The sequence below is a fragment of the Mytilus trossulus genome, chromosome 7, assembly GCF_036588685.1.
Source record: "Mytilus trossulus isolate FHL-02 chromosome 7, PNRI_Mtr1.1.1.hap1, whole genome shotgun sequence".
NCBI lineage: Eukaryota > Metazoa > Mollusca > Bivalvia > Mytilida > Mytilidae > Mytilus > Mytilus trossulus.
The window spans coordinates 31,627,687-31,644,403 of record NC_086379.1 but is presented as its reverse complement, the minus strand read 5'-3'; the positions used below and the strand labels follow the sequence as shown (position 1 = coordinate 31,644,403).

The 16,717-nt window shown below is 32.1% G+C and overlaps 1 protein-coding gene across 1 annotated transcript; it reads left to right on the top strand.

Annotated features, from left to right (window-relative positions):
- The first annotated feature begins 282 nt into the window (after positions 1-282).
- Positions 283-16,034, top strand: LOC134724936 (Fanconi anemia core complex-associated protein 24-like). The gene is made up of 6 exons (XM_063588322.1): positions 283-472; positions 3,636-3,772; positions 6,334-6,486; positions 10,934-11,078; positions 13,083-13,114; positions 15,725-16,034. The coding sequence occupies exons 1-6, from the start codon at positions 364-366 to the stop codon at positions 15,791-15,793; spliced, it is 645 nt and encodes a 214-aa protein (XP_063444392.1). The 5' UTR covers positions 283-363; the 3' UTR covers positions 15,794-16,034.
- Positions 16,035-16,717: the final 683 nt, after the last annotated feature.

The window sequence follows — 16,717 nt, the reverse complement described above, 5'->3', positions numbered from 1 at the left end:
GCGGGGGAAGAATTGCAATGATACAAAATTTCCCCATGGGAAAAAACTGGAATGGGTGGAGAATGCGAGCTATATAACACCAGAGAAAAATCTGTACATCTGTATACATCTATGTCTTGTTGTAAGTTATTCACCTGTGAATTATAATTGTTTAAAGGTGGTCACTGTATGGAAGAAGTAGGAGTAGACGCAGTTAGGAGAAGATCTGGTACGAGTTTTATCTTTGGGCCGAGTTAAGCAAATCTGCGGACCCAGCATGTTACTCTTAGTTTCCTTCCCCCTTATTTATTTTCCCCAATTTTTCCGGCAAACTTGAAAGTACAGAAGCAAACGGAGCAAACACACATTTTAATGACAAATTGAATGTCCCATTTAACACAAACTTCAATCAAAAGTGGCATTAATGTTCCGATTGGTCATTTAATAGTTGTTCCGAAATGGAAAAATTCAGATTTATCAACAACTTTGCAAAGTATGACATTAATTTTTAGTGCATAATTTCAAACGGTAGGCCTCAGAACACTTGGCCACAATGATTTTTTTTGGTTAGAGTCAAGTTGAATTAAAAAAATGCACTGTTTCAAACATGAAATGAATTTTAACTGCTTATAGACCATTATTATTATAATAGAATACACTTGTCCCAGGATAGTCTGAGATTACTCTGACTCCAACGTTAACGGCCCCAGCTTGTCTGGCAAAACAGCTGTTGGAGGTCAGAGTAATCTTGGACTAGTCCCAGGACAATCCACCAGTGCTTTTTTTCTTTTGAGAACCCTATTAAAATGCCAATGGTAGTATTTGAATTTTGAATAAATGACAAAGGCTAATTTCTACCGTACTTTCATTTTAGCCAAATCACTACTTTCACTTTCAACAATATTTTTTAAATTCTTTTAATGAACATGCTGAATGTAAACAGTTTGTGATGTCTTGATCAATTATTTGCATTATTGGTAATTATTTTGAAAACTATATGTAAAAAAGAAACATTTGTATTAACTTTCAATGAATAGCAAAAATTATCAATTAGGCAACATCTTCAAATAAATCAATATTGCAATGTTGTCTTTTTAAAGCAGTTCTAGTTATAGTGACAATTCACTTCATATGACTTTCCTTATTTTTATATGCCCCGCCTACAATAGTAGAGGGGCATTACATGTATGTTTTCTGGTCTGTGCGTCCGTCCGTCTGTTTGTCTATTTCTTTGTCCATTCGTCCGACTTCAGGTTACAGTTTTTGGTCTAGGTTGTTGATACTAGACTACAATATTGTTATAAATGGGTATTGATAATAATCTCAAAGAAACAACACATTTTATATTTCTAAATTTTATTGGGATCAATATCTGAAAACCTGAAAAATAATGGTCTTAGATGATTTTCATACACTAAGACAACTTTGGCAAACTCAATTTGGGGAGATCAAATTGCATATTTTTATAAAAAGTACCAATTTTATCAGATAACATAACATTTAACATAACGTCTATCAACTTATCAAGTTGACATAGCGGTAAAATTCAACTGTCAGTGAACAGGCACTTCAATCACGATTTTCACGGGTCTACACTAAATTCACACTTTCAGGGGATAATGGGTTTATAAAACATGTTTGTCGTTACCTATTCATTCAGTCTCAGTGTTATTTGACACATCTTTTGGGTAGCTTTCCCTTAAATTCTATCGTGGCGAGTGCTTGTTTACGTATATTGGAAGTTGCCATTCCAACGAATGGTCACTTTAGGGTAACGGTACTTCTTTATAAAGTTATAATAATACATAAAATTATTATTAAGATATGATTAAATTACTTGCTGGCCTTCCTTTTACTGTGTAGGATATTTAATAATAGGAAATAATTACGTTAAGTTTTTGTGTAGCGCAGTTAAGGAACTATTTTGTGATTTCAATGACGTCATATACATTTGTAGTAACGTAGGTGATAAGGCTACGAGTATGGAATTTTCAGGTTTATATTTATTACATCACTTATTTATTGGAATTAAAGGCAAACTTTCGCAATTTTATGTATTTATAACGACATTTTGGGACATGAGCCAGAGTTTTCCTTAGTATTTCAAAGTTATAGTAGATTTTCAGTTCTGTGAGTCGCGGATGTATTTCACCGTCAAGTATAAATACGGCGTCGCACTAGTACTTTGGCATATCGTATCTGGCTATCAAACCCTTAAAGTCAAGCAAGCTATTTAGGTACAGGATGCATTTCGATATACAGCTATTTCACCTTAAGCTATGCGATAGCATTTCAAGCCTTTATTTATCTTTTTACATCTTTTGGAATATTTAACTAAAAGCTCACATAAGGACGTCTAGGAACCAAATATCGCTTTTATAAATAAGCTTAAGCAGGTCTTCAACAGGAAGTGGCTTCATATTTAGACAAGATGCGGAACCAGTTCAATGTTTACAATTTCTAATAGCAGTTTTTGGCAAATTACACAAATTATTAAAGATGTAAAGATACGATGTCCCACCACGTTGACAACTTTCTTATATCGTAGTTTAATGAAATACGTATATTTCATTCTCTCATTATTGTATTGATAGGATAAAGTCCTGTAAATCTGTATTTATAAGTTATATCTGGGGTTAGGAAGGCCAGCATCTTACTATTACAATTTATGGTTATACTATGTTATTGCTGATATTTGCATGCGTTATTTAATGAGATATACATATGTACATGCCTACTGGACAAGAATAAAAGTCATTCTTTTACGCTTGATTCTTCATTTATATATGATTATGCTGGAGTCAACAAACTACACTCAAAACAAGACAAAGTAACGGAACACTATCAATAAGCAATCATACGGAATTAAAAGTACACTCGACCCCTACTCACCCGCCTGTAACAATATTGCATAGTGACCATTGTAAATGTTACAAATATATCCTGGTGAGCAACACTAACTCATAGATCCTCAAGTTTTGATTCTTTCATATTGAAATAAAACCACTTCTGCCATTACTCAATACTGTGGATTCATTTATTTTGGTGGGTGTCAATTTTTCGTGGATTAAGGGAAACTTGTTTGTGGATATTAAATTTCAAGGTTTTGCTCATGGCTGCATACACACCTATAGCAAATTTGTTATTCTTTGAACATTTATTTTCGTGGTTTGCCTGTACCAAAGAAATCCACGAAAATTGGTATCCCACAAATAACAATGAATCCACAGTACATGTTTGATCTACCGGTACACTTATTTATCAAATATAAAAAGAAGATGTGGTATGATTGCCAATGAGACATCTATCCACAAAAGACCAAAATGACACAAACATTAACAACTATAGGTCACCGTACAGCCTTCAACAATGAACAAAGCCCGTACGACATAGTCAGCTATAAAAGGCCCCGATAAGACAATGTAAAACAATTCAAACGAGAAAACTAACAGCCTTATTTATGTAAAAAAAAATGAACGAAAAACAAATATGTAACACGAATTACAGGCTCCTGACTTGGGACAGGCACATACATAAATAATGTGGCAGGGTTAAACATGTTAGCGGGATCCCAACCCTCCCCTAACCTGGGACAGTGGTATAACAGTACAACATAAGAACAAACTATAAAGTTTACATGTACCATCTCATTACAGGCAGTATTCAAGTTTTGTATGACGACAACTTAGGTTTGATAGATTTTTACCCATCATCAAATACAGGAGTTGTGTACATCACAGAAGCTGAACTTGTCACAAACAGTTATAGGAGAAGATTGGCAAAGCTTAGAAAGGTAAGTTACTTCAAAAGTTATAGAAGAAGATTGGCAAAGCTTAGAAAGGTAAGTTACTTCAACAGTTATAGGAGAAGATTGGCAAAGCTTAGAAAGGTAAGTTACCTCAAAAGTTATAGGAGAAGATTGGCAAAGCTTAGAAAGGTAAGTTACTTCAACAGTTATAGGAGAAGATTGGCAAAGCTTAGAAAGGTAAGTTACCTCAACAGTTATAGGAGAAGATTGGCAAAGCTTAGAAAGGTAAGTTACCTCAACAGTTATAGAAGATTGGCAAAGCTTAGAAAGGTAAGTTACCTCAACAGTTATAGGAGAAGATTGGCAAAGCTTAGAAAGGTAAGTTACCTCAACAGTTATAGGGTCATGGGATCTATTGCAACCACTTTGTGTCTGTTGTCTGTACATTTTCTTTAAAAAATCTTTCTCTGAAACTGCTCAAAGGATTAAAAATAATTGTGTTTGCTATATCTACAGGATGTCTGCTTTATGTTTGGGATTTTGTCCAGGTCCCTGAAATGTTGATTTAGCTCACCTGGTCTATTGGTCCAAGGAAGCTGTTGACGTTAATGCAGTTATTGTCCTAAAACTCCTGATATGAATATTTTTACCACTTTTTGTGGAAAATAGATAATATAACTTCATTGGACATGGTCTCAACTAATCTTCCTGATGATGCTAAAAAGTTACAAATTAACAATATGTATTATAAGACATCTTATTGCAGTTTAAGTAATTGGCATATAGATGCAGTTTTTCTTAACAATATGTGGCATACCATGCAAGATGACCTCTGTCTTTGACCTGTGACCCCCTTTAAAACTGTTCATAACCTGAAACATATTTGTTCTAAACTGCCATTTTAAAACCTTTTAGGAGTACTACAGATTTTGTATATGGTGGGTGTTTGTGTGTCATACACCACTGTCTCATATCATCAACTGTGTAATATCTTCCCATTAATCATATAAATATTCTTTTTGTGCCATGATATATTTTCAGTTCCTGAATTTGTTTGTATGACCATTCTTTTACTGGAGTGACTTCTAGGCATGAAAGGGAGAAATTAGTTTGAGTTCACTTTAATAAGAAATATTTGACATTTTAATAGAGATGACATTATACATCAATTAAAAAGTACAGGAAGGCTTTGGCATTGAAGAATTCTATTAAAGTTCAAACAATGAATATAGACTTAGAATAGGTTTCTTTTATTTGATTACCATATTTATTACCCCCAAAAAAAGAATTTTAGCACTGTAACTATTTAACATTTTTATGTACTTTAAGAAAATATTCCTTGTTTAAACATATTTCATATTCTTCAATGTCAAAGGCTTCCTGGATTTTATCAGTGACGTATTATGTCATCTCTATTAAAACGTCACATCTTTCATACTACACTTCGCTTTAATCCATCAAAATGAAGCATCACATCTCAGTAGGCATAATAAAATGGCAGCAAAATTGAAAATGTATGCATTTGTTGGTCTTTTAGAGATGTGCTGTATTAGTTAGACAACTGAAAGTAAGATAGAGTTGAGTTTGAGATTCTGTTTTAATTTTGAAAGGTTTGACATATTAAAATAATTAAGTTGATTGGACATAAAAAGAAGGCATTGTGGGATAGCATCATTTTTAATACAAAATTGGGATTATTTAAGGTATCAATAAATGAATGCATTTGATTAAAATTTATTTACAAATTATGTCAGTTATAATAAATATTCAAGATCACAATTTTATCTTATTTCTCTGATTTGTTATTTCAAATTAGAAATTTATTTTTGATTATTTCCATGTTTACAAACTCACAGAGAAATATACTGGTTCTTAGTGTTATCCTATATCAATTCTATCTCACCTAGTCCTACCAATGAAAAGCAAAGATTAGAACAGGACTATAGATAACAAACAGTGCAATAACAAACAGTCATGACAGTTGAATTCCACACTTTGTTCTATGACAGAACACTGTTACAGGGGAGATAACACAAGCTTATAGTCTATTTATCTGTGGTTTTATAGGCTAACAAATTGAAGTGATAGAGAGGAGAACAAGTATCAGTAAACATTTGAGATATATATGTATAATTTTATTATAAAAAAAATAGGCAACAGCAGTCAATATATTAGGGGGTCTCACTGGGGGTTCTGATCCCGAATCCCGATTTTATTTCTGTCAGATTCCCTTATTCGCTTACACTATATGTAAGCAATTCTCATTTTTGTAATTTCCTGTGTCCTGCTAGACTTATTTCCCTTTTTCATGGCACAATATTTGGGCTTTCATATGTTATGCTTACAAAAAATCAGCAATCCCACATCATGCTTAGTCCCATATGAAACCCATGTAATTCTCTTGTTGTAAGACCTTTTTGTACTATTTCAAGCAAACATGATACTCTGCTGATGTGATTGTAAAGACAACTAAGAACCAATATTTCTCTGGTTGTAAGACCTTTTTGTTCTATTTCAGACAAACATGATACCTATTGTTGTGATTGTAGAGACAATTAAGAACCAGTATTTCACTAGTAGTTATACACCTTTTTGTACTATTTCAGGCCAACAAGATACCTATTGTTGTGATAGGAGAAAGAACTGGAACAAGCAGCCAGTATTTTTGTTCCCTTCAGAAGTTTTGTGTTATGGAACTTGGATTTTCATTGATACCAGTCCCTTCACAGAAAGAGGCAGGAACATTTCTAGCTCAAATGGTTAGTTTGATACAATAAAAGTGTTTCTTTGCTGAACATGAAAGGTTTCTTGCTTTTAATTCTAATATGACGTCCTTATTACGCTTTGTAAACAAAGAGCCGTGCTCTAATGAGCAAAAAGTATGTTTGACACATTCACACAAGCTCACTGTATGCATTCTTGTTATTTTCATATTTATCCAAATAAAGTATACATATTTTAGCTGCTTTCATAAAAGTTTATAATATATATTGTTATTAAAACATCATATATTTACCCTGCTATTAGTTTTTAAAATGATTAAATATGAAAATGTGATTGTGATCAATTCATGGGAATGAAGCAGGAATATCAAACATTCCAACGGTAATTTTGTATGCTTCGATTTACAAAAATGTTGTGTCTGTCCTATTAGAATCGAAATATTTCCTTATAAATGTCATGCTCTATGCTCATTTTAACATGAGAAGGCATTATATTTGACTCTAGTGCTCAGTGTAAGATATCAACAAATATAGTGCCTACCCATGTTAAAATGAGCATAGAGCATGACATGAAGGATTTTTTTATTGTATAAAAATGCTATGCTTCCAACTTCTACCAAAGGCCAAGTGAGCCTTTCTTATCACTTTTCGTCCGTCATCCGCCGTCGTCAACTGTTAAATTTACAAAAATCTTCTCCTCTGAAACTACAGGGTCAAATTTAACCAAACTTGGCCACAATCATCATTGGGGTATTTAGTTTAAAAAATGTGTCAGATGACCCGGCTAACCAACCAAGATGGCCACCATGGCTAAAAATAGAACATAGTTAATGAGTTATTGCCCTTTATAGTAATTTTTTACCCAATTTTTTGTAATCTTTTACAAAAATCTTCTCCTCTGAAACTACTTGGTCAAATTTTAACCAAACTTGACCACAATCATCATTGGGGGTATCTAGTTTAAAAATTGTGTCCGATGACCGGGCCAACCAACAAAGATGGCCACCTAAAAATAGAACATAGGGGTAAAATGTAGATTTTGGCTTATATCTCTGGAACCAAAGCATTAAGAGCAAATCTGACTGGTATTAAGTATACATATTTTAGCTGCTTACATAAAAGTTTATAATATATATTGTTATTAAAACATCATATATTTACCCTGCTATTAGTTTTTGAAATGATTAAATATGAAAATGTGATTGTGATCAATTCATGGGAAGGAAGCAGGAATATCAAACATTCCAACAGTAATTTTGTATGCTTCTATTTACAAAAATGTTGTGTCTGTCCTATTAGAATCGAAATAATTCCTTAATGTCATGCTCTATGCTCATTTTAACATGAGAAGGCATTATATTTGACTCTAGTGCTAAGTGTAAGATATCAACAAATATAGTGCCTACCTATGTTAAAATGAGCATAGAGCATGGCATGAAGGATTTTTTTCTTGAATAAAAATGCTATGCTACCAACTTCTATCAAAGGGCCAAGTGAGCCTTTCTTATCACTTTTCGTCCTTCATCCCCGGTTGTTATCTGATAACTTTTACAAAAATCTTCTCCTCTGAAACTACAGGATCAAATTTAATCAAACTTGGCCACAATCATCATTGGGGTATTTAGGTTAAAAAATGTGTCAGATGACCCGGCCAAACAACCAAGATGGCCACCATGGCTAAAAATAGAACATAGTTAATGAGTTATTGCCCTTTATAGTAATTTTTTACCAATTTTTTGTAATCTCTTACAAAAATCTTCTCCTCTGAAACTACTTGGTCAAATTTTAACCAAACTTGACCACATTCATCATTGGAGTATCTAGTTTAAAAAATGTGTCCAATGACCCGGCCAACCAACCAAGATGGCCACCTAAAAATAGAACATAGGGGTAGAATGTAGATTTTGGCTTATATCTCTGAAACCAAAGCATTTAAAGCAAATCTGACTGGGGTTAAATTGTTAATCAGGTCAAGATCTATCTGCCATGAAATTTTCAGATGAATCGGAGAACCTGTTGTTGGTTTGCTGCCACTAAATTGGTAATTTTAAGAAAATTTTACAGTTTTTGGTTATTATTTTGAATATTATTACAAAATGATGAATTGTAAACATCATTATGTTCAGCAAAGTCTGATCTACAAATAGGTCAACATGTTCAAAATGGTCAGTTGACCCCTTAAGGAGTTATTGCCCTTTATATTCATTTTTTACCAATTTTTCGTAAATTTTTGTAATCTTCTACAAAAATCTTCTCTTCTGAAACTACTGGGCCAAATTGATCAAACTTAGCCACAATCATTATTAGGGTATCTAGTTTAAAAATGTGTGCAGTGACTAAGTCAACCAACCAAGATGTCCGCCATGGCTAAAAATAGAACATAGGGGTGAAATGTAGATTTTGACTTATAACTTTGAAACCAAAGCATTTAAAGCAAGTCTGACATGCAATTAAATTGTTTATCAAGTTAATATCTATTTGGATTTGAAGAGAATCATAGAACTTCTGATAGCTTATTTATTCTTAAATCTATTATAAATAAATACCTTCATAAAAATAAAAATAAAATATATATTTGCTTCATAGACTTTAAAAAAGCCTTCGACTCTCTTTGGCGGCTAGGACTAATGTATAAATTGTGTAAACTAGGAGTTGGTAAACACATCTTAAACATTATTAAAGCACAATTCAATCATACTCTTGGTTCTTTCAAACATAAGAACTCAGAGTCTAAACATTTTATTATAGATAAAGGTGTAAGACAAGGAGATTCTTTAAGCTCCACTTTATTTAATATTTTTATTAATGACTTAAGTCAGATATTTGAAAAGCCAAACTGTACCCCTGTAAAACTTATAAATTCAGACATAGGAAGTCTTCTATTTGCAGATGACTTAATCATATTATCAGAGAGCGAAAACGGTCTGCAAAATAGTTTAAATAATCTCTCTGAGTATTGTGATAAATGGCAATTAACAGTTAATACAAAAAAATCTAAAACCATGATACTACAAAATAACCCAAGTAAAATAAATAAACCCTTTTTGAAATTTAAAGGAAAATACCTTGAAAAAGTATATGAATATAAATACCTTGGATGTGTTATAACATCTAATGGCAGTCTAACCAGTTGTAGTTCAGATCTTGCAAAAAAAGCAAGAAAAGTTTTATTTGCTATTAGCTCTTACTCATCAGGCTTTGGACATGTTCCTGTGAGAGTGTCTTGCAACCTTTTTGAAACTTTGGTCAAACCTATTTTAACATATAATAGTGAAATATGCTAGAAATCAACTAGGACTTTTGCCATTAGAAACTTTCATAAAAACCCAAATTATGATGTACCTATCTAGATTAAATAATGAAAATCTAAACCCTTCTTCATGAAGCCTTTAAATTAACTAAAAGTTTAGATACCAAGGGAACATACTCTTGGTATACTTTTGCAAAAAATAAATATTGACATTAAACTTATTGAGGAAACTGAAACTTTAAAACAGACTAAAATGATAAAACCCCAATTAAAAAAAAGTTATATCAACTATTATCAAACTCTTATTGATGATAAAATAAATAACTTAAATGAAAATAATAAAATATATCTATATAAATTTCTTAAATCTAATATAAATAACCAAATGCAATACTACCTATCGCACCCTGGTAAAGAGATAAGAAAAATGTTAACCAAATTTAGAATAAGCCATCATTGTCTCTTCATAGAAACTGGAAAAATACCACGAAATGAAAGAAAATGTAAAATATGTAATATCTTAGACGATGAATTTCATTTTTTCTTCAACTGTAAAATAAATAAAAATAAAAGAGAAATCTTTCTAAAATATTATATACAAAAATATGTAAATTTTAATACACTTAATTTTACTGATAAACTTGTGATAATACTTAATCCATCAACACCAAGGGACGACATCAAAAGTTCGATGTAGGATAATAAACTGAATTCACATAGTTTTTTCACTGACCGCCACCCCCCACCCCACTCCCTCTTAACTTAATTTTGGAAAAATTTACCTATATGGATATATGTAAAATCGATTTTGGATTAACAAAACTTGCAGCAATGTTGTCATTATGATGGATGTGGATGATTAAGTTCTAAAGTTGTTTTGCTGAGGTCTACATACAAGCCTATAGAAAATTTGTTATTTGTTGACCATTTATAATTTGTGTGGTGTACCTTTACCCACGAAATCCACAACAATAATTTTGTGGTGTACCTTTGCCCACAAAATCCACAACAATAATTTTGTGGTGTATCTTTGCCCACGAAATCCACAACAATAATTTTGTGGTGTACCTTTGCCCACGAAATCCACAACAATCCAACGAATAACAATGAATGAATCCACAATAATAATATGAATACACTGGTAGTAAGTAATTTTATTCTTTTACATGTTTTATGCCATTTGAAATAAGATTTGATCAAAAGTTTTCAGTTTCAAATTTTTGGATGTTTCAGGTCCATGTTGAAGGACACAAGGAGACCAATCCATTCACAAAGAAGAAGAGATCATCACCTTTAGATCAAGCTTTGTTAGCTTCTGTTAAATCTATACCTAAACTAGGAGAAGTCAAATCTAGAACGTTATTGGAAAAGTTTGGAAGTATGTAATAGAAATTGGCATGGTATTATTTGTTGGATACACATTTTTTTGAATTTTTATGGGTAAAGATGAAGCATGTATGCATCAATAAAATCAATGAATTTTTTCCTCAATCCACAATAATTGGCACCCATGAAAATAATATACAGTTCTTGAATTTCCAGTATTAGATTTTAATGAAATTTGGGGACATGTGATTTTTTTATTTTTTTATAGTTAAAGATGTACATTACATCAAATAATATTGGTTGTTCTAAGAAATAAGTAAAAAGTAAAATCACAAAAATACTGAACTCCACAGAAAATTCAAAAAGGAAAGTCCCCAATCAAATGGCAAAATCAAATGATAAAACACATCAAATGAATGGACAACAACTGTCATATTCCTGACTTTACAGGCATTTTCAAAATGAAAACGGTGAATTGAACCTGATTTTATAGCGCTAAACCTCTCACTTGTATGACACTAGCAGCAATTTCCATTATATTGACAATGATGCATGAACAAAATGTCATAAATAGGATTACAAAAACAACACAAACCCCAACAAAAACTAGGGGTGATCTCAGGTGCTCCAGAAGGGGAAGCAGATCCTTCTCCACACTTGTCACCTGTCATGTTGCTCATGGTACAAAGCCGGTAAATATTCTAATTTGATAGGTCACATTCGGGAATAGGAAAGGGGATTGTAATAACGACATAAGGAACAGATCTAATAACAGTCAACCAACTCGGGATGGCGTCTGTAATATTTGTGTATGGATGATTACAACTTCACCGTTTGGAACTCTAGTTTTAAAGATGAAAAAGTCACAATTGGGAAGCTGAAATCATCTCTTGTGTCGTAAAGTTTTGTTTTCAACCTTCCCTCATAGTCAATTTCAAGATATAAGTCCTAATCAAATGTCAAAATCAAAGCTCAAACACATCAAACAAATGGATACCAACTGTCATATTCCTGACTTGGTTCAGGCATTTTCAAAATGAAAATGGTGAATTGAACCTGATTTTATAGCGCTAAACCTCTCACTTTTATGACAGTCACATCAAATTCCGTTTTATTTACAGCCATGCGTGAACAAAACAGACATAATCTGTAAAATAGTCAAAATATGGTTACAAAAAAGAACAAAAAGCATCTATCAAATAAAAAAAACATTCATTGTTTCGCGTGTTTGGCTTCAGAAAATGTAAACATCACATAGGAAGATATTTTGTCGTTCAATGTATATTCAAAACAATTACAATTTCACATGGGGAATGGTGGTATGCAGTGTTCAAAAATCAAAAGTTATGTTAGAATTAATTTCAGAAACAGACCGAGATTGAAAATTATCCAGAAGTTCTTTAGAATTTCCAAGAATCCATACTATACGATTAAAATTATTTTGTCTTTTGTCATTCAAGTATTATCAAAATTTATAATAGAACAATACCATAATGACACATAATAGAACAATAACATAATGACAGGATCTTTAAAAGTACAGAGTCACTTTATAAGAACCAAAGAAACCCAAAAAGTCGCATATACAAAACACACCAGCAAATGTGAAAGATAATACAAACACATTGATGGGATGTATAAGTACCGAGCCATGGCAATTTATAATATTTGGCAAATGACTTTTGTCAAGTGCATGCAATTTTATTAAGTTTGTCATGGACTATATTTAGTAAGTCATAGACCATTTTTGGTTTTTTTTTCAGGTAAGTTGCATTGCATTGTTGTTACTTATTTGTCTTATTTAAAAAATATATAGGAGAGTTGGATGGATGATGGACTGTTGTTGTTTGGATGCTGGTATCCAGCTCATTATGAATGTATGAGGTTCCTGGTCATATCCAAAGACTTGAAACTTGTATAGCTGCAACAAGGTCAAAAGTACATGAAATAAACTCAAACCAGTATCAAGTCTTGAACTTTAGGGATTGTCAGTGTGCCTGCTTATTCCTTAATGCATTATACATTTGATTACAAATTCTTTTTATCTTATTTTCAGGTCTTCAAGCTATAAGTAAAGCATCTATTCAAGTGAGTATTTCAAGAAAATTGTTGAATATTTGAAAGAAAAAACTAGTAAGTCGTCTACCAGTGGCAATACATAAATCCCAAAAATGAATTGAAATTGTACAAACCTCGACATCAATTAAAACCTTTATACTGAGTGCCAATATATAAGAACCACTTGCATCCATTTTTTTCATTTGATAATTATTATTTTCACCAGTTCTTCTTTAGAATTGAACAAATGCTCTTTTATTTTGTTCAATATATTTAAACAAGTCTCATGTTACTGTCTAAATTATATATTTTTAACAAAAAAAAACCTAGATAATTCACACATTTGATTGTACCTTTAAATTTGTATCATGAAGAATAAAAACTGCACAAATGAACAAAGTATTACGTTGAACCAAAAAGAATTCTGAAAGTTTTAAGTGACATATGTTTGAATTTGACATTTAGGTCTGAAAATTGAACCCAACAATGTTCGATTTGATACACTACAGCACCAATCGTTTATCCTCATGCCAAGCACTCTAGAAAAATCAACCACAATCATAATATCAAACTATAACTTCAATTGTCATATTATTACCTTGTCACCTACGCAAATTTTGAGATAGACATATAATTATTTAAAGCAAACATTCAAACCTATGATTTTGTTTGATAAAAATTGCAATTTTTATATGAGTTTATGTAAAACAAATTTCTTGGTAAAAACAGCACAAACAACAATTTCCAAAAGACCAAAAAAGTAAAAAAGTCTATCAAAACAAAAATGCATTTGACTAACAGGTTGAACAATTGAAGTTCTTAAACCCTGCTGACTGCCAATGGCGATTGCCAAATAAATTGTCCACCAGATTTAACAAAATGGATCTTAAGGTCAAGGAACAGTAAATGGGCTATGTCGCAGATTTTGCTAAAAATTTGCATACAACCTTGGCTTGTTGAACTACAACTGAAAATCGAAAAAATAATACATTTATCTCTTTTATTATCTGAAAAAATGCAGATTGATTTCTTTTAATATGGGTGAACATTTGTATAGAAAGCACATGAAATCGGCGAAAAACCTTCTAAAATTTGTCTTAAAATCGCCAAATCTCTAATTCTACTCCATAGATTTTTCTTAAAAAACTATATATTGTTGACACATAAATTTCTGTTTTAATGATATAAAATAATCATAGGGTCACCGACTTCGTTTTTTGTCCAACAATCAATTTTTTACCTTGTTGGTAGTGAAAAACGTCAAAAATCAACGCTTTACGGCCTGCAACGCGATAACGTTACGATTATTTCGACGTTTTGTTGGATTTTTTCACGTAGAACGCAACTTTGAATGATGAATATCGTAAAAACGAAGTCGGTGACCCTATCTTTATTTTGCATCATTATAACGGAAATTTGTGTATCAACAACATATAGTTTTTTAAGAAAAATCTATGGAGTAGAATTAGAGATTTGGCGATTTTAAGACAAATTTTAGAAGGGTTTTCGCCGATTTCATGTGCTTTCTATACAAATGTTCACCCATTTTGTAAGAATTCAATCAGTAATATTTCAAATAATAATTGAGATAAATGCATTATTTTTTCGATTTTCAGTTGTAGTTCAACAAGACAAGGTTGTATGCAAATTTTTAGCAAAATCTGCGACATAGCCCATTTACTGTTCCTTGACCTTAATATTATTTTTATGCCAATCAGAAAACAATAAACTTGTAGAAAAGATGATATACCTCAAAAATTTGTATACCATATCCAGATTTCAACAATTATAAATGTTAGGGATCGAAACGATATTTGGAAGGCCATATAATTATAAGGACTCTGAATCAGGATGCTACTCTGAAATGAGATGGCTGATGGTTTGATGCTGAAGTGCATTGGTGTCATTGCGACAGTACCTTTCCTGATAGCTACACTGAAGTGCTATGGTGGTAAAACTGAAGTCCACTGGTCTAAACAAACTACATTAGCTATGCTTTTCATGCCAATGTACTGGTAGATGTCAACGTGATTTGAATGTTAAAAGAAGTTTTCAAGGTTTTAAGTTGGTATGGGGATTATAAATTTTTAAAGCTATGGGGAACGGAAAGGATTGGTGGGTAGGGGATAGTTTATCTTCTGCAGCTGTTTTACGTACAATTGGGCATGTCATTTTCTATTATATGCAGGATAACAGACAGACTCTATTCATTATACTATAACGGTAAACAAGGAACTCATGAGAAAGCAATGTTAAGATAAACTGCTAACACAGAATTATTTCCAATTCTAGAAAATCTAAGAGGACAATCTCTAACTTATTTTGCGACTAATTTAGGACAGCCATGGACAGTGAATGTGAAATATACTAACAGTCTCTAATGAAAAATCTATTTCTCATAATAATTGCCAGTCTGTAGATTTTTAACTAACAATCAGGTATTAAATAGAACATTACACATCTGCATACAAATCATGGCACTTCAGCATACCCATCACACCACCCAGTCCTACATATATATAATGAAGTTGAACTTCACATGAATAATAATAAGGAGACATGTATACAAAATCAAAGAAGAATCCAAGAAGTGATGAATTGAAAAATTGACACATATACAATACTTGTTACTTCTTTCAGGAATTGACTGCTGTTGTTGGAAAAGCTAGTGCTGAAAATATAAGGACTTTCCTAGGTAATCCATCCTAAGTGTCAAATTTTGCGGTCTAGCAAAATTTTGTTTAGCAAAGATTTATCCAGATTAATCAAGAGCAGATAGATTACAGAGCAGTTATGATGTGTATTTACAAATACTAAAAGCCTAAATAATGCAGAAGGGTTTCAAAAGTTTTAAAGAGAAAGTACACATCAAAGAAAACTTACAGTGATGTTTGCCATCAATAACACTTAAATATGTTTGAAATTATTCCAATAAAAAAATAATTTACAAGTATGTTTTTATACGACTGCAAACATTTTTTTGTGTCATATGCTATCAGGTTTAGTTGTCGTCTGCTTCGTCACCCATAGACACATTTAGTTCCTGAACAAAAACTTTAGTTTAAGTGAATGGATCTCTATAAATTTTTACCAGAAGGTTAAATACCACTAAACGGGAGTTTGGATACATTTTGGGGGTTATGGTGCTAACAGTTTAGGAAATAGGGGCCGAAATAAGCATTTTTATCTTTTCCAGACTATAACTTGTGTTATAGTGTGTGAATCTTTCTGTAATTATACCACAGGTTTCAATACCACAAAGGAAAGGTTAGGATTGACTTTTTGGGGTTATGCCTCATACAAATTAGAAATTAGGGGCAAAAATGGGGGGAACTAGTTTCTTTCTGGTTAATGGACAATTTAGGGCAATTTAAAAGCAGTGTGAGGGAGGTAATCTTATTACATTTGAAATACAATGTTGTCTATAATTTGATTTACCTCCCTTACACAACTTGTAAAATATGCAAAAAGAAATGTCAGGTTTCAGACTTTTTGCCAAAAAAAGAGTGGGAGAGGGGGTAAAAACATTTAATTTTTAGGGGTGGGTTGGGGATGGTGGTCAATTGGCAACAGAATAGTGAATTGCACAAGAACACAAAATGTGGATAATCATCTTTTTTTTTTTGGGGGGGG

What these genes read in the sequence shown, in the direction of transcription:
- LOC134724936 (XM_063588322.1), top strand. Translation starts at nt 364, where the DNA reads ATGTCCCATTTAACACAAACTTCAATCAAAAGTGGCATTAATGTTCCG. An exon ending in TTTATCAACAACTTTGCAAA is followed by an intron (nt 473 to 3,635) that starts GTATGACATTAA and finishes ATCTCATTACAG; the next exon opens with GCAGTATTCAAGTTTTGTAT. An exon ending in GTTATTGGAAAAGTTTGGAA is followed by an intron (nt 11,079 to 13,082) that starts GTATGTAATAGA and finishes TCTTATTTTCAG; the next exon opens with GTCTTCAAGCTATAAGTAAA.